This window comes from Octopus sinensis, linkage group LG19 (assembly GCF_006345805.1).
Source record: "Octopus sinensis linkage group LG19, ASM634580v1, whole genome shotgun sequence".
Taxonomy (NCBI): Eukaryota; Metazoa; Mollusca; class Cephalopoda; order Octopoda; family Octopodidae; genus Octopus; species Octopus sinensis.
Genome location: NC_043015.1, coordinates 48,890,295 through 48,916,803, shown reverse-complemented (window position 1 = coordinate 48,916,803; position 26,509 = coordinate 48,890,295). Strand labels below are relative to the sequence as shown.

Below are 26,509 nucleotides of genomic sequence, written 5' to 3'. Positions count from 1 at the left end.
TAGATCTTGGAATTGTTGGCAGAATATATAGGAATTTTGTGTAGAACCCTGAAAAGAAGAAAAAATGAGAGGAAAACTTGACCTTAGCAACAGTTGAACTCAGAACGTAAAGCAAGAAGAAATGTCTCTAAGCATTTCTCTAACAGTCTAACAATTTTGTCAGTCCACCAACTTCATCATCGTTTAACGTCCGTTTTCCATGCTAGCATGGGTTGGACGGTTCAACTGGGGGTCTAGGAAGCCAGGAGGTTGCACCAGGCACCAGTCTGATCTGGCAGTGTTTCTACAGCTGGGTGCCCTTCCTAACACCAACCACTCCGTGAGTGTAGTGGGTGCTTTTTACGTGGCACTGGCACAGGTGCCAGGGGAGACTGGCAACGGCCACGATTGGTTGTTGCTTTTTACGTGCCAATAAAGAGTTCATTGAATACAGTGCCCTGGTATACGGTAATTCATAGGAAAAGGTCAAAAGATGGGACAGAAAACAGCTGTAGGTCAAGAAAGGGGTTCACCATAGTAGAAAGAGAAAATAGGAGTAAAGACTATAGGGAGCCAGAAAAAATGATGTGCATTTTGTCTGGCAAAGTAACAATTCCTTTTCATTATGGACACAAGGCTGAAATTTGTGAGGAAGGGGTCTGGTTGATAACATTATCTCTAATGCTCAACTGGTGCTTCTTTCATTAACCCTGAAAGGATGCAAGGTAAAGTTGACCATGGCAGAATTTGAACTCAGAACATATAGACTAATGAAATGTTAAGCATTTTTTCCAGGATTCTAATGATTCTTATTTCTTTATTGCCCACAAGGGGCTAAACATAGAGGAGACAAACAAGGACAGGCAAAGGGATTAAGCCGATTACATCGACCCCTGTGTGTAACTAGTACTTAATTTATCGACCCCGAAAGGATGAAAGGCAAAGTCGACCTTGGCGGAATTTGAACTCAGAATGTAACGGCAAACGAAATACCACAAGGCATTTTGCCCGGCACGCTAACGGTTCTGCCAGCTCGGCATTTCGCAAGTGTGCTGACGTTTCTTATTTCTTTATTACCCACAAAGGGCTAAACATAGAGGGGACAAACAAAGACCGACAAATGGATTAAGTCGATTATATCGACCCCGAAAGGATGAAAGGCAAAGTCGACCTCGGCGGAATTTGAACCCAGAACATAATGGCAAACGAAATAACATTAAGCATTTTGTCCAGCATGCTAACGTTTCTGCCAGCTTGCCGCCTTCCAGGATGCTAATGATTCTACCAGCTCACTGCCTTTATAATGCTGTCTGATATCGACAGAGGGCCTGAAATTTTGAGGGAGGTGGCATTTGGACTCAGTACAGAAGCTGGAAGAAATGCTGCTAGTAATAATTCTGCCTTATTGTAAAAATAAAGAATCTTTACAGTAACAATATTTGTCATCATCGTTTAACGTCCACTTTCCATGCTAGCATGGGCTGGACGATTCTGACTGAGGACTGGCAAACTAGATGGCTGCACCAGTCTCCAATCTTGATCTGGTAGAGTTTCTACAGCTGGATGCCCTTCCTAACACCAACCACTCCAAGAGTGTAGTGGGTGCTTTTTACGTGTCACCAGCACAGGGGCCAGTCGCTCAAATCTTTTTACATGTGCCACCGACACAGGTGCCAGTGAAGCGACGTTGGTAACGATCAAGCTCGAATGGTGCCCTTTTACGTGCCACAGGTACAGAAGCCAGTTGGTTGCTCTGGCAAACGATCCCATTCGGATTGTGCTCTTGGCACCCTACTAGCACAGGCATGAGTGCCAGTAAGGCGACACTGGTAATGATCATACTCGAATAGCCGCTCTGTCAACGATCACACTCGTATTTATCTGAACAAAAATCATTCAACTTGGAAAATACAAAACATTTAAAAAGTGTTCATATTTTAAACCTTTTATTAATAAATATAATTATATAATAAATATAATTAGTTTCATGGAAATGAGCCCCTTGAAATAAGAGTTAACGAACCTGTTAAATCAATAGGAAATATATTAAACTGATTGATTGTCAGGTAAAGAATAAGGTAATTGAGGTCAATAATTTCCTTGTCTTGTAACAATTGAAAGTAAGAATATAAAATTATTTACAGACGTGATAATTCTCCATTATAAGTTTGTCTGTATGGAATTATATTATTTGTATATTAAATATTTTTCTTTCGTCTTGCTTTAGGTCCTGTGAAATCGTCCAATGTCGATGTAATCATTGTTAAGCCACAAGATTACAGAGAACCAATGCTAATCAACCATGATTTAGAATTAAAAGAAATTCAAACTGAACAGCATGAATCTCCAGAAGACCAGCTTTTGAATAATAAGGAAAAGTCTGAAAAAGAAGCTAATTCTATCCACTCATAGAAAAAAAACAAACAAAAAAGAACTATGGATTACCTTTGGAACCCAGAATTAAAGAAATGCCATTCATGATCTCCAGCAGTCAATGCCACTTATCTGTTAAAATGTTCTAAATTATAATTTTTTAAAAGATTTTTATAAAATTTTAAGCCTTTTCCATCCATTGAAGAAACTAAGAGCAGGAATTTTTTTGACTCTTTAATACCAGTTGCAGACTATTTGTTAAAGTTTAAATTTCTTTTCGTGCCAGATTCTATACAGGCATTAAAAAAAGAGAAAACAATCCTCACACGATAAAAAAAAAAAAACCTCTCTTTTATAAACGTCAAAATAATGCTTTTTATTTTTTGCCTCCCTCTAAGCAGTGTAAACTATTTAATTCAATAGAGACCAGAGTCACAAAACAATAATCCTCTCTATTATAGGTATGAGGCCTGAACATTTGAGGGGTGGTGCAAGTTAATTACCTTAATCACCCCCCCAGTGCTTAAATGATACATATTTTGTCAACCCTGAAACGATAAAAGGCAAAGTCGACCTCGGCAGAATTCAAACTCAGAACATAAAGCCAGAAGAAATACCAATGAGCATTTTGTCTGGTCTGCTAATAATGGTTCTGCCAGCTCGCTGCCTTAATAGTAGCAAGTAATATCTTCGATATTTCTCTTCAAATGTAAAGGAAATTGTCTATAAAGATATCACTTTGTAGCTGGATGTTACAAGTTTCTTTGCAGGGTTATTGTTAAATTATATCTGCCTTCATTCATTGAAATATGTTTTATTGGAAATTAATCAAAATTTTACTCACATTGATCTATTTACTTTTGGAGATGTTCTTTATTGATTCTATCGTTGGAGGGGGTGGAAGAGGAACTGAACTAGAACTTCATTTCCATTTAAGATAATTGGGCAAAAAAAACACTATATTTTGGCAGTTTTCTGCTATCCATAACTCACAAAACCACTTCAACTACCTCGTCCTGATGGATTTAGGAATTGAAAGAATGGTAACGCTATCAGTTGGCATAAGTGATTGTAAAACTGCTAAGAACTTTCAAGAATTTGCTTTCTTTAACAAAAGCAAATGTAAACCTCAGAGAAATAAATGTTTTATATATATTAAACATTATAAGTCTTGATTTCTTTCTAGTCACTGATAACCAATTGTCAGAATTCATGTTGATGCCAAGTAAACCAACAATTAAGTTTATTGGTCCTTTATTATGTTAAGGGATTAAACTAGCTAATTTTTTAAATTCTTATAAATTACCAGTCGTAACCTGTCACTACGCTGCCGGGTAACAACCTAATCAACATGAAATACATCTCCTTCAGAAGCCTACAACAGCGATCACATTGATATGCTCAATAAGAACCTGTTTTTTCTTTCTTGAAACAAATTTTAATTCTATCTTTCACACACTCAACAAGTCATTATAGTGAAGTCCTTTTTAAAGTCAGTGTTGTCTATATGTTGACACAAACAACTCAAAAGATAACTGTATTTTAGATATTTTTTTTTAGGTCTGTGTTGCGTTGTGTTGACAGACTCACTCACAATCATGCATTTAATCAAAACTTGTTAGGTATTGTTGTCGCCATAGTAATTATCACATACTCTCTCTCTCAACTTTTTCTCTTTGCCTTATAAAGATATGTTATCTTCCCCTTCTACCCTCTATAAACAGATGGAAATCTGTTCTTTTATGATGTTATATTCTAGAAGACAAAAAGCAAAATCTTTCACAACTTAAGACCTACATCAGGTTAATATTTATGGACACTTAACAGTATACTTACTGGCTGAGATTACATCTTAAATAGTTACTTGTATGATTTAGGTGTATAAAGAAAACGAGTACAAATACAGTGAGATCCAAAATACTTATCCAAACAGATAAGAGGAAGACAAAGCTAAAAACCAATCTTCTTCGACTGCTGCCAGACCATATTAGTTTCTGGACAAATGTTTTACTCTGAACTGATCCTGTTGTTACCATACAAAAATGGATAAAGGATCTTTCCAGAATCATATGGATAGATCCCTAGGGCCAGTTTCTGTCGTATATATTTATTCCCCTCTTGCATGGGATGGTCTGTCACAGGATTACTTGTCTTTGCCAGCCAAGCGGACTGGAGCAATATGAAATGAAAGGCCTTGCTCAAGAACACAATACATCACCAGGCACATGACTTAGTGGTTAGGGTGTTGGACTTACAATTGAAAAATTCTTCATCATCCAAAACGGACGTTAAAGAATGATAACGATGAAGCTTTCAATCAGAAGTTCAACCAATGAGCCACGTACCTCCACTCTTACTATATTTTCACTGAAACACATTGGCTGCCTTTTGTTCAAATTAATTTTGAAAATAAATTGGAGCTTTGGAAGATAAATTAACATGAAATCAAGGGGAGGGTTTTAAGAATTTTTTTAAAACAAAGCTTGAAACATAGAACAAGAAACGATCTCAGGTGAGGGGGTATCAAAAGGATTAAATTATTTTTCTATCACAGTTCAGAGAAGCCATTTTAACTTAGAAGTAAATTAAAAAACTGTTTTTAATTAAAGGAATTTGGAAAAGAATTTTACAGCAAGAAGCCAGAAGTAATTTTAGAGCAAAATTTCATAATTCAAGAGTACTTCATTAAATTTAAATCATCCTAAAATGGTTATATTTCTTAACTAATAAATCAACTTAACGAGATACATTATAATACAATAAAAGCAAGGGTGTAATTTGTCTACATTCACAATTTGTACAGGGTAACTTTGATAGGCAAAATGGATGCATTTGCTTTGATTAAATAATTAAAACTGGTGTCCTGACTGTAAAAAGCAATGGAACCAAAGAAAATGTGAAAAGGGAAAGCAGATTGAGTGATGAAAGTGTTAAGAAGGAAACTTAGTCGAGACAAAAACAAGAGTTTGTTGATCTGTAGTGTGGAGAGATGGATGATGTGGATAAAGGCAGAAATGTCGGGGGTGTTAAGAAATTGGAAGTAATGATGGTGAATTGTGCAGATGAAAGACATTAAAGAAAAAAAAAGGGGGTGAAGTGGCATTGATACTATTACTGGTGTAGCAGTTTAGGGGTTTGCTTAACCCTTTAACATTTAAACCGGCCAAAAGTATTCTGCCTGTTTTATGTTCAAACTGGCCAGATCAGGTCTCTCACACCAATCCTACAATATCGTTTTAAAAATTAACAGCTACCTCATCAAAATCTCATAGCTACAAGATAATGCATAATTAGTTCAAAACAAAGTGGATGAAAAAGGATTAATTTTAGTAGAATAATGCAAACACTAAAGGGTTAAACAGGGGGGCAAATTTGAGTTTCAGTGAGGTCTAAAACAAAGTTTAATTGGAACCTATCTGACACTCCATGTCTACTCCACTCACATGTTGGTAGAATTTCTAGAAATATGTTCAAATGAAAATAGATATGATGTATTGCTTTGTTCATTAATCTCAGAGCATGACTAGTTGAGGTTCATGAAAATTACAGGAAGCTAAATACGGTTTTGTTCGTTCTCTTTGAGAGAAAGAGGAGCATTTAGAGATGGGAAGATCAGTGATGTGACAGTGGAGGGATTGAGTGCAGTGCAGGGGTCAAATAAAGAACTTTGAGACTGATGTCATGAAGAATGATGGTGTAAAAGGAATCGACTTTTACGGTGACGATAAAGTGTAGGATGAATGAAGGAGACATTGATGGAAGTGCAATGTGACAGAATTTTGCTGAGGCAGGTACAAATGAGGTAACAAGACAGGTGGGATTATTGGGCTTAACGAAGTTTAAGGAAGAAATTGATGGCAACATTTGAAAATGTTTGTTTGAATGATGAGGTGAATGTAGAAAGAAATGACATTATCCAGTAAATCAATCATATTTATCAATCCATGTATGCTACGTACTGTAAAAGACATCGGCTTACATCATAACGTTGGTATTTGGCGGCAAGAATTGCAAAACTCCACAATAACAAAAAGCTGAACTCGTAAGCATCAAAAGTGAACTTGACCGTTTGACAAAAAACTGCTTGAAAAATGAAGTGAAAAAATAAATTAAAAAAAACCTGAATTTCTGAAAAATATTGTGAGATTCTAGAAATATGTTCAAATGAAAATAGATATGTTGTATTGCTTTGTTCATAATCTTGGATGCTGATTACAAACTTGTTGAGATTCGTGAAAATCAGACATGTCTTTGTTCATTTCTTCTAAAGTCCAATTAATAAATTTTCTTCAGTTTTTCAAATGTTAGGAAAAACTAAAATCAATTAAGGAAAAATTACTAACACTACAAAAATCATAAAACATAAATTTTTAACCCTTTCATTACTATATTTCTTTTGGAAAACACAGCTTTTGTTTTCATTAATTTTGAGAATAATGAATTTAATAAAATGATTTTGTCATTAAGTTGGTGTACGGAATTTAAATTAACAAGGAATTTTGAGGGAAAGTTTTAATTTAAATTGCCTTAACCCTTTTGTTATTAATTTTGGGAATAAGGAAGAATTTAGTAAAATAATTTTGTCATTAAGTTGGTGTACGGAATTTAAATTAACAAGGAATTTTGAGGGAAAGTTTTAATTTAAATTGCCTTAACCCTTTTGTTATTAATTTTGGGAATAAGGAAGAATTTAGTAAAATAATTTTGTCATTATTAAGCTGGTGTAAAGGATATAATTTAACATGGAATTTTGAGGAAAAGTTTTAATTTAGATCAATTTAAAATCGGAAGTTTATATTATGGAACCAGGGGCAGTCTCTGGCACTTTGGTATCAAAAAGGCTAAACCATTCCCCATGAGAATATTTGTGGTCATTCTATATGAGATGGAGTTAGAACTTTCCAAATTAAATATTTTTCCTAATAACACCCTCATCATCTCTATGCAGAGTCTGAGTCACACTTACAAATTGCTTTAGGACCCACCTATTTAACCATGGGCAAACATAGACCACTCCCATCCACCCAGAATGTGACAGGGTAGGGAGGGCTGAAAGGGCTGCACCAGCTGAAACAAGAGGGTACTTGTTTCAGCTGGGTAGGGCTGGAAGTGAAGTACCTTGCTCAGAGACAATCCACTGTCCAGCCCAGGAAATGAACCTACAACCTCATGACTGTGAGCCCAACACCCTAACTACTGAGCCACATACCTTTACAGGTTAATAAACTCTCATCCACCATTACCTTTGTAGATTCAGTCATTAGACTACGCCCATGCTGGGGCACCACCTTGAAGAATCTTTAGTCAAATGAATCGACCCCAGTTTTTTTAATATTTTTCAGCCTGGCACTTTATCAATCCCTTTTGCAGAACTGCTATGTCATGGGGCCATAAACACACCAACAACACTGATTGACAAGTGGTGGTGGTGGTGGGGACAAAGATGCACACACACACATATATATATATATATATATACTCGGTGGGCTTCTTTCAGTTTCCACTCACAAGGCTTTAGTCAGCCTCAGGGCTATAGAAGAGGACACTTGCCCAAGGTGCCATGCAGTGGGACTGAACCCAAAACTACGAGGTTGGGAAGTAAACTTCTTATGGCACAGCCACACCTATACTGTCTTTAAGGATACAATAATATTCCAGGGTCCAAGCCTGATCCACGTGGGGATAAAACCTTTATAAAAAGCCATTAAGCCTTCAGTTCTGGCAGTCTGCAAAAAAAAAAAAAAAAAGGTATCATTAATAGATTGATACAGGAAAAAATGAACATGTTGGTTTCGAATCTTGGCACAAGGCCAGCAATTTCAGGAAAGCGGGTAAGTTAAATACATTGAACTCAAAGCAGGATTTGAACTCAAAATATAAACACAGATGAAATGCTGCTAAGCATTTTTGCCAGGCTTCTTGCTCCTTACTTCAAGGATTATCATAATGATTTCAAATTTTGGCACAAGGCCAGCAATTTCAAGAAAGCGGGTAAGTTAAATACATTGATCCCAATGCTAAACTGGTACTTATTTTATTGTCCCCGAAAGGTTGAAAGGCAAAGTCGACCCCCAGGGCTTAACTGGTACTTATTTTTCATTGATCCTAAAAAGGCTGAAAGTGAAAGTAGACCTCAGCAGGATTTGAACTCAAAATATAAACACGGATGAAATGCTGCCACGCATATTGCCAGGCATGCTGATGATCCTTCTGGCTCCTTACATCAAGGATCATCATAATGGTTTCAAATTTTGGCACAAGGCCAGCAATTTCAAGGGAGGGATTAAGTCGATTACATTAACTCCATGTTCAACTGGCATTTATTTTTATTGGCCCCGAAAGGATTAAAGGCAAAGCTGACCTTGACGGAGAGAACATAGACAGATGGAATGCCACTAAACACATTGCCGGACATACTAATGATTCTGCCAGCTTGTTACCTTAATGATTATCATAATATTAAGCTCTCTTTTACTTGTTTCAGTCATGTGACTGTGGCCATGCTAGAGCACCGCCTTTTAGTCGAGCAAATCGACCCCAGGACTTACTCTTTGTAAGCCTAGTACTTATTCTATCGGTCTCTTTTGCCGAACCGCTAAGTTACAGGGATGTAAACACACCAGCATCGGCTGTCAAGCGATGTTGGGGGGGACAAACACAGACACACATGTGAGTATATATATATATATATATGATAGGCTTCTTTCAGTTTCCGTCTACCAAATCCACTCTCAAGGCTTTGGTCGGCCCGAGACTATAGTAGAAGACACTTGCCCAAGGTGCCACGCAGTGGGACTGAACCTGGAACAATGTGGTTCGTAAGCAAGCTACTTACTACACAGCCACTCCTGCGCCTGTGAAACTAAATAGAAGTGACGTTTCAATTAAGAATTTAAAACATTATTTAAATCAAACATTTAAAAGTAAATGGGAAAAGGAATTACTTGAATGATGCAGTCCAGCGAAGAGGTGTATATGGCAGAAGCAGTCCCGTTGGTCGTCTTTAAAACACGTTGATTCATTAAACGAGTCTAAAAATTAAAAAAATCAATAGTAGAAGACAAAAATACTTTACCATTTTTCAAATAGTTTTACTTCAGTAAAATACAAACATTTTTTCAAATAAATTCTCTCCTCATGAATGACAAATATATATATATATATATATATATAAATATATATATATATTATATATATATATATACACACACACATACACACAGGGTGCAGTGAATAAATTATTTAAAAGTGAAAATAACACTGACATCTCACTTTAACAGATATATTTACCAAAATTACATTAAAATATCTTGAAATACTAAAGAGTAAATTTATGATCATGTTAAGTGGAACTATAAAGAGCATCAGAGTACAAGAAAAACAGTCTGACAGAGTTATCTCCTCTTACATGAATATCAACATTTTTTTTTTTTATAACAAAATAGGTTAACAAATTTCAGAGAGCAACATAGTCGATTAAACCCTTGAAGACTGTTAATGGATTGAGATTTTCCTCTTGGAGAAAAGAAACAAAACATCTGCCATCATTCATTTGTGGCTTCCAAAAAGGAGACAATTTCAATAAAGAATAAAACATTTAAGTATGATGCTTAAAGGAAAAATCAGATCCTTGTTAGTAGGGATGAGGACAGCAATGTTTCAGACTTATTGGGACTCGTTAGCAAAGCACAAGTAAGTGGAATACACTTGATGAGAATAAAGTATAGGTTCTTAGATATACAATTATGTTCTAATGATTGTATTTGTAGATTAAAGACCAATTTACTGATGTAGATCAAATACAGCAACTCATTCTTCCTTCTTTTACTTGTTTCAGTCATTTGACTGCGGCCATGCTGGAGCACCGCCTTTCGCCGAGCAAATCAACCCCAGGACTTATTCTTTGTAAGTCTAGTACTTATTCTGTTGGTCTCTTTTGCCAAACAGCTAAGTTATGGGAACGTAAACACACCAGCATCAGTGTCAAGCAAGGGTGAATGGGGGAGGGGGACAAGCAGACACACAAGTACATACATACATATATACGAAAATAATAATGCAATACGAATGTATTACTTTCCAGTAAAGGATAGCCCATAAGGGTAAAATTATACATATAAAAGTAAATAAATGGTACAAGGCACCAATATTTACTGGAAAATAGCAATCGTAATAACTACGACGCTATTGTGTAGCTTCACTGCGTATATACTAGCAAAGACGCGTGTGTGCAACAAATCTGATAAATGGACAACCCAGAATCAGATAATGCAGGACTGGTTTCTGACTCTTCAAATACGTTTGACAACGTAAATTTGATCAGTCATCATCAGCTGCATTTACCTAGACAAGATTTCAGATGTTGCCACATCGATACCAGTATACTAGTCTGAACGCCAAAATGTTAACAGAACGAGAACAGTGAAGAAGTTTCAATGAAAATAATAATACAATATGATTGCTATTTTCCAGTAAATATTGGTGCCTTGTTGTACCATTTATCTACTTTTATATATATATATATATGACAGGCTTCTTTCAGTTTCCCTCTACCAAATTTACTCACAAGGCTTTAATCAACTCGAGGTTGTAGTAGAAGACACTTGCCCAAGGTGTCACGCATTGGGACTGAACCCAGGACCATGTGATTGGGAAGCAAGCTACTTACCACACAGCCACTCCTATGAATGAAGAGGTGGTTATGAGTTGCTGGTGGATAGGTTGAGCAAATATCATGGAGGCAGGAGGGTGGGGGCTGAGTGAGAGAGGGGGATTCTAACACCTATTTAAAGTGTCTGTACGTGGGGAATGGAGGCTGTGTGGTTAAGACTGAAATATGTGGTTCAATCCAACCTGGTGCAGCCTCCTGGCTTCCCAGACTCCGGTCGAACCGTCCAACCCATGCTAGCATGGAAAACAGACGTTAAACGATGATGATGAGATAAATCAAAGGTACAAAAACAACATACTCTGAGGGAATTCAAAGGGTAGCGTAATCCAGTGTAGGGAAATCCAAGAATTAGGTGCTCTAAATCATCATCAGAAGGACGTAGAATATTATATATATATATATATCATCATCATCGTTTAGTGTCTGCTTTCCATGCTAGCATGGGTTGGACGGTTCAACGGGGGTCTGGAAAGCCAGAAGGCTGCACCAGGCCCAGTCTGATTTGGCAATGTTTCTACGGCTGGATGCCCTTCCTAACGCGCCAACCACTCCGAGAGTGTAGTGGGTGCTTTTTACGTGCCAGACGAGGCTAGTAAACGGCCACGGTTGGATGGTGCTTTTTACGTGCCACCGGCACAGGTGCCAGACGAAGCTAGTAAACGGCCACGGTTGGATGGTGCTTTTTACGTGCCACCGGCACGGAGGCCAGTCGGGGCGGTGCTGGCAACAGCCACGTTCGGATGGTTCTCTTACGTGCCACCGGCACTGCTAACACAGCTACAAATTCCATTGATGTTGATCAATTTCGATTGTGATTTTATATATATATATATATCGTGTTCGTCCCTTCCTGTATTTCACGTTCATTATATATAAAAACATTCATTCTTATATTATTGCGGCGTTACGTGCACCCCCCCGTTTGTTTGTCCAATTTTAAACCCTGCACGACTTCTATACACACTGTCTTTTACTACCCGCCATTGCTTCTTCACCAAACTTTTTGGCGCCCTCCGATTCTTCCCCTCTCTTCCTCCCATCCTCCTTAATCCCTTCTTTCTCCTCTCTTGGTCACTGATTCTGTCCCCTGCCTTCCACCCTCTTTGATTCCCTCTCTCTCTGTCTCTCTTTCTCTCTCTCCTGCGACCTGCTGCTTTTTCAACCATTCTGTTGGCCTTCGTATCTCGACCAACATGTGTCCCCGCTACCGAAACGGTAATTATTTCTATGCCAGCTGCTATGTTGTTGTTTTGTCTCATTTGGTCTAAAGTCGTATGACAACCACCGTTATATATGTTTTGTTTTTTCATTACTGTTTTCAATTCGTTTTCGTCTCTTGTATTCACATCCGTCTTGTGCGTTCACATTCCTGTCTTCTACCAAGAAATCTAATGCTTACAGCTTAGTTTTTTTTCTTGGGGCTGGCCGAGTTGGAGCAAATATCAGAATTGAACAGCCGAAATTTGCTATGATGATTCGGTGTCTGACTGAAGATTGATGGCTTCGAATGATTTGTCTGTGTTCCGTGTTCGTCCCTTCCTGTATTTCACATTCATTATATATAAAAACATTCATTCTTATATTATTGCGGCGTTACGTGCACCCCCCCCCGTTGTTTGTCCAATTTTAAACCCTGCACGACTTCTATACACACTGTCTTTTACTACCCGCCATTGCTTCTTCACCAAACTTTTTGGCGCCCTCCGATTCTTCCCCTCTCTTCCTCCCATCCTCCTTAATCCCTTCTTTCTCCTCTCTGGTCACTGATTCTGTCCCCTGCCTTCCACCCTCTTTGATTCCCTCTCTCTCTGTCTCTCTTTCTCTCTCTCCTGCGACCTGCTGCTTTTTCAACCATTCTGTTGGCCTTCGTATCTCGACCAACATGTGTCCCCGCTACCGAAACGGTAATTATTTCTACGCCAGCTGCTATGTTGTTGTTTTGTCTCATTTGGTCTAAAGTCGTATGACAACCACCGTTATATATGTTTTGTTTTTTCATTACTGTTTTCAATTTCGTTTTCGTCTCTTGTATTCACATCCGTCTTGTGCGTTCACATTCCTGTCTTCTACCAAGAAATCTAATGCTTACAGCTTAGTTTTTTTTCTTGGGGCTGGCCGAGTTGGAGCAAATATCAGAATTGAACAGCCGAAATTTGCTATGATGATTCGGTGTCTGACTGAAGATTGATGGCTTCGAATGATTTGTCTGTGTTCCGTGTTCGTCCCTTCCTGTATTTCACGTTCATTATATATAAAAACATTCATTCTTATATATATATATATATCATCATCATCATCATCATCGTTTATCATCTGCTTTCCATGCTAGCATGGGTTGGACGATTTTGACTGAGGGCTGGCAAACCAGATGGTTGCACCAGGCTCCAGTTTTGATTTGGCAGAGTTTCTACAGCTGGATGCCCTTATATATATACTACATATGGATATATACATATACACACACACAAACAGGCTTCTTTCAGTTTCCATCTACCAAATCCATTCATAAGGCTTTGCTCAGTCTGGAGCTATAGCTGAAGTAGAGGACACTTGCACAAGGCTGTATGCAGTGAGACTGAACCCATATGGTCAGGAAGCAAACTTCTTACCACTTGACCACACCAGTTCCATGTTTACCAAAAAAACTGTTAACAGATTTACAAAATCACTTACCTTCACAACATCAATGGGGTTAGACGTTATAGCACCAGCAAGTCCAGCAGTAAAACTGGCACTAAACAAAGGAAAAAAAAAAAGAAAATACAATCACATTTTCAAAATCTCAAAGCTCTGGGATAAGGCATGATTAATTCAAAACAATGTGTACAGATAAGCTGTGACATCAGGAGATATTGATAAATCGGGTATAGCTGATCGTATATGGAAAAATGGAGACCACCTCCCCCTGTGGGATGAAGTTAAAATAATAGAGAGAGAACACGACTGGAAAATATGAAAACTAAAAGAAGCAGCACATATGCTAGGACACAACAACCTCCTAAGCAGACCGAGTGCAGATATGAGTAGCATATGGGAACCGGTGTTAAGGAAGGATAGGAAAATATTAGATTTATAAGCCCTAAAATTCCCTCCATAATTGCACATGGGCATATGGCATAGTGGTTAAGAGCATGGGCTACTAACCCAAAGATTCCGAGTTCGATTCAGTAACCTGAATGGTGATGATGGTGGTGGTGGTGATGATGGTTGTGATGGTGGTAGTGGTGATGACGACAATGACCCAGGTTCAAAATTTCCCCAAGACACCTGATGAAGGCTGGAGGGTATATCAGCCAAAACGTAGTGTTAACAACAAACAAGATGAGGACGAATATCCGTCAAATGTAAATAATGTACGTAATTCCTCATCTCTTAAATATAGAACAGATAAGCTTTATGTTTGACAGTTATCTGAATGTTAAAGGGCCAATCACAAGGACTGCCCCACTCATATCAGTCATATTCAGTGAACCTGAAAAATAAGATACTAGGCTCAGTCTCATTGCAAGGCATCGTAAAACAAGAGTCACATCATCACCATCGCTTAGCCCTTTAGCATTTAAACTGGCCATATCCAGCCCAAATATCCTACCTGTTTTATGCTCAAAAGAGTAAGATCCAGCCTCTCATACCTACCCTACAATATCATTCTAAAAATAAACAATCACAACAAAATCTCATAGCTACAAGATAATACATGATTAATTTAAAACAATGAGAATGAATAATCATAACATTTGATAGAAAAATTCAGATGCTAAAGGGTCAGGGTCGATAGTCATCTTTCCACAGCTGGATGCCTCTACTGTCACCAACCATCACCTGTTTCCAGGTAAAGTAATATTTTACCCATCACCAAGCATGTTTTAAAAGATTGAAAACAAAGGAAACTGCTTGCCTGATAGAGATATTTATTTACGACTATTACGCAATGTCAAAGCAAGGAGACAGTAACACACACACACACACAACAGGCTTCTTCCAGTTTCCATTAACCAAGTCCACTTACATAGCTGTGATCAGCGTATGGCTAAAGCAGAAAACACTTGCCAAAGGTGGGATTGAACCCAAAGTTATGTAGTTTGGAAGCAAGCTTCTTACCACACAACCATACCTACATCTCATATATGACAGACTCTTGTCATTACAATGATGACGCATTAAAAACATAAGGCTAATTTGTTTCTAATTAGACAGAAAATACTTCGGTAAAGAACAGACTTTAAATTATTAATATTTAGTTCTGCTAAGGCAGCAAGCTGGTAGAATCGTTAGCAGCACCCCAGACCAAAATGCTTAGTGGCAATTCGTCTATTCTGAGTTCAAATTCCTCAGGTACCAGTAATATAATCAGTATTTAACATTTGCATTCCATGCTGGCATGGGTAGGACAGTTTGACAGGAACTGGCCAGGCAGGAACCTGCACCAGACTTCTGTGTGTGCTTTGGCATGGTTTTTACAGCTGGATGCCCTTCCTAACACCAACCACCCAGGAGAGTGGACAAAATGCTTTTTGTGTGGCAGACACACAGGTAAGGTCATGGGTTTTACAGCTGGATGCCCTTCCAAATGCCAACCACTTTATAGTGTGGACTGGATGCTTTTTAAGTGGCACCAACACTGGTAGGGTCACCAAGTAACTTGCAAGACAAAGATCCTTTGAGAGAGGTGGGGGCATTGGAGGAGGTGATCTTGTGTCTGATAACAAAAGGTTCAAGTGTGACAGAGAGACAGAGAGGTGGGAACAGGTGTCTTGCTGTAGAAGAGGTACATGGTTACCTGGCCAGAGAGAGAGAGAGAATGAGGACAGAAATAGGTGTGCTACTATTCAAGAAGATAAGGGAAACATTGATAAACTTACACGAAATGTGTTCCAGCATGGTCTTCCATAGATTCAGATTTCAAGATGTGTTTCTTTGTGATATCATAGACAGGCAATTCTACTCCTGCCACAATAGCAGCCCTCTGGGCAGTTGGAACGACTCCCTGCAAGAATTAATAGTCAAAATTTTTGATAAAAATATATACACAAGTTACAAAAATTTAATCAAAAATATCAAACCCTAGCTTGGTACCCATGCAGGGTACTACCATGCAGGATTTAGTAAAAAAAAAAAAATCAACATCAGAACTTATATATTTTTTACGCCTGGTACTTATTCTCTCAGTCACTTTTGATAAACTGCTAAATTACAGGGACATAAATAAACCAACACCAGTTGCTAAGTAGTTGCAGGGGTTAGAGACAAAGATGAAAATACTCACACTCACGAGCCTGTAGCCAGAGCAAAAGACACTTACCCAAGGCGTCACACGGTGGGACTGAACCACATATTTCAGTCTTAACCACACAGCCTCCATCCTCCTCGTACAGACACTATAAATAGGTGGGACAAAAAAACTGAAGGAAACAACAAAAAAAAGGTAAAGGAAAAAATACTCACTCTCCATAATCCTCGAACACCTTCTTTCTTGTAAATTTGTATAAAAGACTGAAACATTGAAGTCTGTAAACTTTCGGTCTTAGCTTGCATCCTTACCTTTAAGCAATAAAATAAAGTTTCAATTAAAATTACTCTCTGTATAATGTGTAATAATATAAAAAATAAATGCACCCTTTTAAAGCCTAGCCAGGCTCATAGGCCCGGTTTCCTGGTTTCTATGGCGTATGTGTTCCCCAGCTGGACGGGACGCCAGTCCATCGCAGTGTTGCTCATTTTTGCCAGCTGAGTGGACTGGATCAACGTGAAAAATGAAGTGTTTTGCTCAAGAACACAATGCGTCACCCGGTCCAGGAATCGAAAACACAATCTTACAATCATGATGCTGACACCCTAACCACTAAGCCATGTCCCTCCACTGCACCCCTTTAAAGCCTAGCCAGGCTCATGGGCCCGGTTTCCATGGCGTATGTGTTCCCCAGCTGGACGGGACGCCAGTCCATCATAGTGTTACTAATTTTTGCCAGCTGAGTGGACTGGAGCAACGTGAAAAATGAAGTGTTTTGCTCAAGAACACAACACGTCACCCGGTCCAGGAATCGAAAACATGATCTTATAATCATGATGCTGACACCCTAACCACTAAGCCATGCCCCTCCACTGCGCCCCTTTAAAGCCTAGCCAGGCTCATGGGCCCAGTTTCCCGGTTTTTATGGCGTATGTGTTCCCCAGCTGGACGGGACGCCAGTCCATAGCAGTGTTACTCATTTTTGCCAGCTGAGTGGACTGGATCAACGTGAAAAATGAAGTGTTTTGCTCAAGAACACAATGCGTCACCCGGTCCAGGAATCGAAAACACGATCTTACGATCATGATGCTGACACCCTAACCACTAAGCCACGCGCCTCCACATGATGTGTAATAGTAGTAACATATTTGTTTATTTGTCTGTGTATTAAACCCTTCTGTCCCCCATCTCTCTCTTTATGTGTGAGCAGATTTCTTTTTATGTCAGAGTGGTTGGCATTAGGAAGGGCATCCAGCTGTAGAAACTCTGCCAGATCAAGATTGGAGCTTGGTGCAGCCATCTGGTTCGCCAGTCCTCAGTCAAATCGTCCAACCCATGATAGCATGGAAAGCGGACGTTAAACAGTGATGATGATGATGTGTATGAGAAGATGGAAAGTGTTTATGTCAAACATAATCAATTAATAAATTGATATGTCTTTCTACCTCTCCTCACACATTTTCTGTTTGTGGGTGAACATCTCTTTATGTGTATGAAGGAACGGAAAGTGTTTATGTGAAACATGTTCAATCAATAAATTATGTCTCTCACTCTTTCTATCCGAATGTATATATTTCTGTGCATGTGTGTGTGTGTCCCCAGCACTGGAAAGTACTTTTGCCAAAACAGGATAAATGTCCACACAGCTATGCCAAACCTCCAGCATTCTGACAGCTGCACCCAATTGTTCTCATTCCATATGGAGACAAAAATGGTAGAAGCCCCGGATTGAAATGATAGTTCCTTATCATTTCAATCTAGGGCTTCTACTATTTTTGTTTCCATCTCACATCAGAAACACAAAGTTCCAACCAAAAGTCTTTGCACTTTGTAAGAGATCACCTACCATTTCATTCACCACCATTTAACATCCATTTTCCATGCTGGCATGGTTGGATGACTTGACAGGAGCTGGCATGGCCTGGGGCCATACCAGACACCACTGTCTGTTTTGGTTTGGTTTCTATAACTGGATGCCCTTCCTAATGACAACCACCTTACAAAGAAAAGGAAAAATCTAATGTGTGTGTGTATGTGTGTGTGTGCTCAAACCAGTGATGCATAAAATATACAAAATAGAAGCTATCATAAAAGTTAGCTAGTTTTACAGTAAAATGTTGAGCAACAAATGGATTCTTACTTTGAGTACGTCAGTAGGATTGGCTATAGAACTAGAAACTATACCAGCAACAACACCGCAAAAAACATTCGTAGCGAGCGTTTCATCTGAAATGAATACAGAACAGCATAAGATTAATGTTAATTTACAATAAAGCTCAAGATAAATATTTGCAAAGTATTTAAAATATTTTCTAGATATCTAACAACAACAACAAATAATGCCCTGATGCAGTACCAGACAGTGGTTCTGATGGCTTCTGATCTTAAATAATGATTTCAAATAATTATGCCACAAAGGCAGCAATTTTGAAGGAGGGGTAAGTTAATTACATTGACACCAGCACACAACTGGTACTTATTTTATTGACCTCAAAAGAGTGAAAGGCAGAATTTGAACTCAGAACATTTAGATGAAATGTTGCTAAACATTTTGCCTGGCATGCTAACAATTCGGCCAGCTCACTAACTTCAAATCTTGTTAATATTGAAGTTAAATTAAGAAGGTGAGGTGGCAGAAACGTTAGCACACAGGCGAAATGCTTAGCAGTATTTTGTCTGTCTTTATGTTCCGAGTTCAAATTCCACTGAGGTCAACTTTGCCTTTCATCTTTTCAGGGTCGATAAATTAAGTACCAGTTGCATACTGGAGTCGATCTAATTGACTGCCCCGCCCTTCCCCCAAAATTTCAGGCCTTGTGCCTAGAGTAGAAAAGAATATTGAAGTTAAATTACTATCAAACAGAACTACATTTCATTTCTAATATACAGACTGGCCAGTTATAGATTGTATTATATATAATGGATAAGTCACGTGGCTTAGTGGTCAGGGTATTTGGCTCACGATTATAAGGTCATAAGTTCAATTCACAGCAGTACATTATGTTCTTGAGCAAGACACTTTATTTCACATAGCTCCAATTCACTCAGCAGACAAAAAATAACTAGTACCTGTAATTCAAAGGGGCCAACTGTGTCATATTCTGTGTCACGTTTAATCTCTCTGAGAACTACGTTAAGGGGTGCACATGTCTGTGGAACACTCAGCCACTTGTATGTTAATTTAACAAGCAGGCTGTTCCATTGATCAGATCAACTGGAACCCTAGTCATCAGAAGTGATGGAGTACCAGAGTATAGGGGTATATATGATGGACATAAAAATGAAGACAGGTCATCTCAGGATGGACATATGACGGATGCAGGTCAAAGCCAAAACGAAGCCCAGATCTTGAAGAACCATATCTTCAATCCCAACACCATCATTACAACTGCAACATGCAATGTGGAGACATTCCTGTGAGATCTGGAAGAAGATAGCAAAGATCTCTCAATGGATGTGATCCACCAATGCTGCCTACATTCAATGTGGAGCATCTCTTACTGAGACTGTGAGAAATGAAGAGGTGATGAGAAGAGCTGGCATGAGACATTCGCAGGACATGGTGACTAAGTGGCAGATATGGTTTTCTGGTCACAATCAGTAAAACGTATACTGGCAGACATGGTTTACTGATTATAACAGGAGAGACATGCTATCACTGTGATAGCATAAATTAAGTACCAGTTATGCACTGGGGTTGATGTAATCAACTTAATCTCTTTGTCTGTCCTTCTTCTCTGCGTCCACTGGTAGAAGGCCAGGAAGAGGAAAAAGCCTGAGTGAAAGACCAGTGAAGATTTGGTACGATACATTCATCAGGGACAAAATGATAATAATGGGAGTCAGCCCATGTAGAGCAAAGAGGAAAGCAAGCAGCCAGAATGTTTGAAAGAGGTTCATTGTCCTTAAGCTGACAGTACTGGAGATTTAAGGTGGCAGTTGGCAGAAACGTTAGCACGCCGGGCGAAATGCTTAGCGGTATTTCATCTGTCGTTACGTTCCGAGTTCAAATTCCACCGAGGTCGACTTTGCCTTTCATCCTTTCGGGGTCGATAAATTAAGTACCGGTTATGTACTGGGGTCGATGTAATCGACTTAATCCCTTTGTCTGTCCTTGTTTGTCCCCTCTGTGTTTAGCCCCTTATGGATAGTAAAGAAATATATCATTAATACTTCAGCAGGTATATCGAATGTCAAAGTATTAAACTTAGCTTCTTAAGTTTAAGAAGGCGGTGAGCTGGTGGAAACGTTAGCACGCCGGGCGAAATGCGTAGCGTATTTCATCTGCCGCTACGTTCTGAGTTCAAATTCTGCCAAGGTTAACTTTGCCTTTCATCCTTTCGGGGTCGATTAAGTAAGTACCAGTTACGCACTGGGGTCGATATAATCGACTTAATCCGTTTGTCCTTGTTTGTCCCCTCTATGTTTAGCCCCTTGTGGGTAGTAAAAAAATAGGTATTTCATCTGCTGCTACGTTCTGAGTTCAAATTCCGCCGAGGTCAATGTTACCTTTCATCTTTCGGGGTCGATAAATTAAGTACCAGTTACGCATTGGGGTCGATGTAATCGACTTAATCTGTTTGTCCGTCCTTGTTTGTCCCCTCTGTGTAGCCCCTTGTGGGTAGTAAAGAAACAGGTATTTCGTCTACCGCTACGTTCCGAGTTCAATTTCTGCTGAGGTCAACTTTGCTTTTCATCCTTTCGCGGTCGATTAAATAAGTACCAGTTACGCACTGGGGTCGATGTAATCAACTTAATCCCTTTGTCTGTCCTTGTTTGTCCCCTCTAAGTTTAGCCCCTTTACAAGGGGCTAAATAAAGAAATAAATACTGGAGGATCTAAGAACAAAGAGAGTTATGGCTTTATCTACCCTGCTGATCCACTCCACTCAGTTTCTTGACATGCCAAAATAGCAGCTACATTTCCCCTCAAATTACACCCTACTCTCTTAAAAACAGGAAGGACACATAGGACAATGTGGTTCTCCATATATTAAAAGATGGAATGGTAACAATTGGAATAGTTTTGATTAGAGGTCTGTGAACCAGTTTAACACCATTTGGCCCTGAGATACCTTTAGCAGAGTGCCCTATAGCAAACTTTTGAAGCAAGGTTCAAGCTTGGGAATAAGTTTCTTCTCTTAGCATTTTCCTGTCAAACTTGGAACCATTTAAACATAACAAAACCAAATAAACCAAAAAAAAAAAACATAGGCATTTCACCTGCCCCTCTCACTAAACCCAGAATTAATTAAAAAGAAAAAAGACAAACTTACCCATTGGGTTGGACACAAACATTCTTTTCATTGACTGGTAAATACCAATTTTGATAGTTCCATAAGTAGCTTGTCGTAAAATGGCAGGACCAATTCTGCAATATTCAGGATAAATACTTCATCTCAGTGAAATGCATAGTTTTGGAGTTGGCACAAAAGATCTTGCCCAGGATACTAGACACATCATGTCGCAAAAATAAAGGCAGGATGGCCATAGCTGGAATATCATCATCATCATCATTTAACGTCCGTTTTCCATGCTAGCATGGATTGGAAGGTTCAATTGGGGTCTGGGAAACCAGGAGGCTGCACCAGGCTCCAGTCTGATCTGGCAGTGTTTCTACAGCTGGATGCTCTTCCTAATGCCAACCACTCCATGAGTGTAGTCGGTGCTTTTTACGTGCCACCGGCACAGGTGCCAGGGGAGGCTGGCAGTGGCCATGATCGGTTGGTGCTTTTTACGTGCCACCAGCACGGAAGCCAGTCAAGGTGGCACTGGCATCAGCCATGTTCGGATGGTGCTTTTAACATGCCACCGGCATGGGTATCACAAGTACAATTTCCATTTGACTTTTATTTTGATGTACATGACTCGATAGGTCTCCTCAAGCACAGCAGGTCGCCCTACGATCCAATGTAAGCACAGCAGGCCATTCTGCAATCCAAGGTACTTTGGATGGGTTGGGGCTGCTATGTGAAACTGGTGCAGGAAACAGCCATGAACTCACATTATTTGTCAGGTCTTCACAGTCACAGCATATCTCCAGAGATCTCGGTCTTTCGTCAATACTTGTGACTATATGCCTGCTGAATGAGGGATGGCCTAGAGTTGAAAACAACTACTAACTCAAGCATGTCAGGATTACATATCACCATCATTCAACATCTGTTTTCAATGCTGGCATGGGTTGGACAATTCAAGAGAAGCTGGCAAGCTAGAGAATCGCACCAATCTTCATTGTCTGCTTTGATATGATTTATGTGGCTGAGTGATGTTCCTAATGCCAGCAACTTTACAGCGTATGCTGGTTGCTTTTTATGTGGCACCAGCACTGGTGAGGTCACCAAGTAACTTGCAAGACAAGGCCCCTGTCTCAACTGAGGTGAGTCTTGAGAGAAGTAGCTTTGTACCAGATGATGAAAGGTTGAACTTTTAGCATTCAGATTTCTTTGTCAATTGTATTGCTTATTTATTCACCTTGTTTTGAATTATGTGTTGTTTATAGTGTTAGAGATTTCAATGGTGAGTTTGTATATAATTTTTAGAATGTCATTGTAGGGTAGGTGTGAGAGGTTGGACCAGGTCAGTTCTAACATAAAACATGGTAGAATATTTGGGTTACTCTTACTCTCTTTTACTTGTTTCAGTCATGTGACTGTGGCCATGCTGGAGCACCACCTTTAGTCAAGCAAATCTACCCCAGGACTTATTCTTTGTAAGCCTAGTACTTATTCTATCGGTCTCTTTTGCCGAACTGCTAAGTTACGGGGACCTAAACACACCAGCATCAGTTGTCAAGCAATGTTGGGGGGACAAACACAAATACACAAACACATACATATATATATATATACATATATACGATGGGCTTCTTTCAGTTTCCGTCTACCAAATCCACTCACAAGGCTTTGGTCGGCCCGAAGCTATAGCAGAAGACACTTGCCCAAGGTGCCATGCAGTGAGACTGAACCCAGAACCATGTGGTTGGTAAGCAAGCTACTTACCACACAGCCACTCCTATAGCTGGATTAAATATTAAAGGTGCATGGCTCAGTGGTTAGAGCATTGGGCCCACAATCATGAGGTAGCAAGTTCAATTCCTGGATCGGGTTGTTTGTTGTGTTCTTGAACAAGACAATTCATTTTACATTGCTCCAATTCACTAAACTGTACAAATGAGTTGCGGCATCACTGGTGCCAAACTATATTGAGTTTTGCCTTTCCCTTGAATAACATTGGAGGCATGGAGAGGAGAGGCTGGTATGCATGGGCGACTGCTGGTCTTCCATAAACAACCTTGCCTGGACTTGCGCCTTAGAGGATAACTTTCTAGGTTCAATCCCATGGTCATGACCGGAGTGGGTCTTTAAAAACTAAAGGATTAAAGTATGATAAAGAGACAGGAACAGGTATCTTGCTATATGTTGAAAATATACATCTTTTGTGGCCACAGCTATGTTAAGGACCAAACAAGCAACAGTGAGAAGTTTGAACATGGAGATAATTACTTACCCTGAATAGAATGCTAAGAGTCCTTCTTCGCGGAAGATTCTCACAAAGGCATGAAACATACCCCGGTACTTGCATTCTGTTAGCCTTGAATCAATAACTTGCCCTTGCACCTGAAGACGTGTTTTTGTGGTGTCAATTGGAAATGTCCCTATTTTTCGAAGGAAATGACGAAAATGCATTATTTAATGTTTTACAAAATCATCATCATCATAGGCAATAACAGTTGTGAATGGATGGTTCTTGAGGTAGTGAAAGAAATGAGCTACATGTCATTGAATGAAACTTTGCCAAAATATGAATCTTAACTTTATTTAACCCCACACCAGTTTGAAAGAAATAACGACTAATACAAGTTTAGGAACAAGTCAGATCTTACTCAATATTTCACACAGGGCATTGTGAAAAAATCCAAGTCTAATCAGCCAAAGTTACCACTGAATGTGACATGCTCGACAGTGAAACATTATTAGAGATAATCTTTAACGGTTTATGTATCTAGTAGGAAGTGGAGAAGAATGAGTGAAGGAGAGAAGAAAGTAAAATCAATCTAGAAGACACCAAACCTGTTGGAATACTGAGTAAACAAGATTTAGAAAAAGAAAATACAAAGAAAAGAAAAGAAATTGACAACTTCAGTCTAACAGAAACTGCATTCATTGAACAAAGGCCATATTAATTCTTTGACACTCTTTCAGCCATTAAAGTGTTTAGCTAATCTTTCTGTCACTTTTCTTTCTATAGCTGACATACCAATCTCACTCTGTAATTATGGAGTGAAAACTCAGCTGTTCTTATAAAGGTGAGTACAACAAGTCCCTGCTTACCACCCACCTCCAGTGGTTCCCAACAACTTTTTTTCCTATGGACCCCTTTGGTTCCAATTTTACACAGATGGACCCTCATAGCCATGTGATGTTTAACAAATCCTATTATTAATAGTTATCGCCAAGCTAATATGGTAGTCTATAAATAAAAGACTAAAGCTGCCGCTGATCAGCTCCAAGAGGCCATCGCCTCTAGCTAGCTATATGACACACGAACCTGCATCCATTATAACCTTTGAACAGGGGAGGTCAGCCGCTTCACCTTGCTGGTCAGACATGTTTCAGGGTAGTATAATATAAATCCTATTATATTTTTATAATAATAAAAAAAAAAAAAAACAGTGTTAAAATATTTTGTGAGTTGTAAAAATATAACCAATTTATTGCAGATAAGTTTTAACAGAATCTTAACCTTTTCGTTATTGTATTTATTTTGAGATGTTCTGTGTTTCTTTCAATTACTTTAAATATAACAAAGAATTTAGTAAAATAACTTAGTTATCAGTAAGCTAGTGTTAGGAACATAAATTGTGACTAAGGTTTGGTGGAAGATTTTAATTCAGAACTTTTGAAAACAAGACATTTGTACTACAAAGCCAGAGCTAGCTTCAGCCGGGTTGGTAACAAAAGGGTTAAATAGACCCCCAAAGGCCTTAATTCCACTGCTTTAATTCCTCATCTCCTAGTATAAAGCTGCCACACCCACCCCTCATATCAGGCTTTATAGTCTTGTGAGCTATATGGTAACCTTGCTAGTGCTGGTGGCATGAAAGCATGCACTCAGTACACCCTGCAAAATGGTTGGCATTAGAAAGGGCATACAGTCATAGAAATCATACCAAAGCAGACATTGGAGCATGATACAATCCTGGGACCCATTAGATCCTGTCAAAGCACCTGACCCATGCCAGAATGAAGGGTGGCAAGCTAGCAAAAACGTTAGCACGCCGGGCAAAATGCTTAGCAGGATTTCATCTTCCGCTACATTCTGAGTTCAAATTCCGCCGAGGTCGACTTTGCCATTCATCCTTTCGGGGTCAATAAATTAAGTACCAGTTATGCACTAGGGTCGATGTAATCGACTTAATCCCTTTGTCTGTCCTTGTTTTCCCTTCTATGTTTAGCCTCTTGTGGGCAATAAAGAAATAAGTATTTCGTCTGCCGCTACATTCTGAGTTCAAATTCCGCCGAGGTCGACTTTGCCTTTCATCCTTTCGGGGTCGATTAAATAAGTGCCAGTTATGCACTGGGGTCGATATAATCAACAATCAGTTTATCTGACCTTGTTTGTCCCCCTTGTGGGCAGTAAAGAAATAAGAATGGAACATGGACCTTAAATGACGATGATAAAAACTAAATCATTAGCCTCTTTTTCATTCTCCAAACATTTCAAATTACACACACTCTCTGTCTCTCTCTTTCTCTCTCCACTCCTGTTAAGATGGGTTTGGCTTATGTGATCTTGACATATTTCAACTGATAACTTATTCAAAATTTATCAGGATATAACAATTTCCTGGCAAATACTCTGAGTGCCTCTCAGGTTTTTAATTTACATATTCAACAAGGTTATGTAAACAGGAGATAACAAGCAAGCTTTTACGTGATCATTTGACTTCGTGAAAATAGCAGCCAAATCCCCCATCAAATCTCACCCTAGTCTTTAAAAAAAAAAAATAAAGTAAGGGTGTATTGGATAATGAAATCTAAGCCCTAAAAAGTAGGTCTGGCAACAGTTGGAACATTTTTGATTACAGTGGTCAGTTTGATCAGAAGTTAAACAACAAGAATATAATATATATACATATATATACACACACACACATATATACACACACACACACACACATACACACACATATATACACACACACACATATACACACACACACATATACACACACACATATACACACATATACAC

The 26,509-nt window shown here is 39.0% G+C and overlaps 2 protein-coding genes across 5 annotated transcripts in view; one reads left to right on the top strand and one right to left on the bottom strand.

Moving 5' to 3' along the window:
• LOC115222302 (monocarboxylate transporter 10) overlaps nucleotides 1-2,696 on the top strand; it is a 58,989-nt gene extending 56,293 nt beyond the window's left edge. For both annotated transcript variants that reach the window (XM_029792478.2, XM_029792479.2), the window contains one exon: nucleotides 2,207-2,696. In XM_029792478.2, coding sequence (XP_029648338.1) covers nucleotides 2,207-2,391 — 185 coding nt within the window. In that variant the 3' untranslated portion in view covers nucleotides 2,392-2,696. The remainder of the gene's footprint in view (nucleotides 1-2,206) is intronic.
• A 35-nt stretch (nucleotides 2,697-2,731) lies between these two features.
• The window catches only part of LOC115222303 (kidney mitochondrial carrier protein 1), a 33,993-nt gene continuing 10,215 nt past the window's right edge, over nucleotides 2,732-26,509 (bottom strand). For 2 of the 3 annotated variants that reach the window (XM_036511103.1, XM_029792481.2), the window contains 9 exons: nucleotides 23,762-23,909; nucleotides 21,529-21,623; nucleotides 18,394-18,479; nucleotides 16,469-16,564; nucleotides 15,886-16,010; nucleotides 13,697-13,757; nucleotides 9,297-9,383; nucleotides 7,998-8,078; nucleotides 2,732-6,666 (listed from right to left, as the gene is read on the bottom strand). In XM_036511103.1, coding sequence (XP_036366996.1) covers nucleotides 6,628-6,666; nucleotides 7,998-8,078; nucleotides 9,297-9,383; nucleotides 13,697-13,757; nucleotides 15,886-16,010; nucleotides 16,469-16,564; nucleotides 18,394-18,479; nucleotides 21,529-21,623; nucleotides 23,762-23,820 — 729 coding nt within the window. In that variant the 5' untranslated portion in view covers nucleotides 23,821-23,909 and the 3' untranslated portion in view covers nucleotides 2,732-6,627. The remainder of the gene's footprint in view (nucleotides 6,667-7,997; nucleotides 8,079-9,296; nucleotides 9,384-13,696; nucleotides 13,758-15,885; nucleotides 16,011-16,468; nucleotides 16,565-18,393; nucleotides 18,480-21,528; nucleotides 21,624-23,761; nucleotides 23,910-26,509) is intronic. The other variant, XR_005002968.1, reaches the window with a different exon arrangement.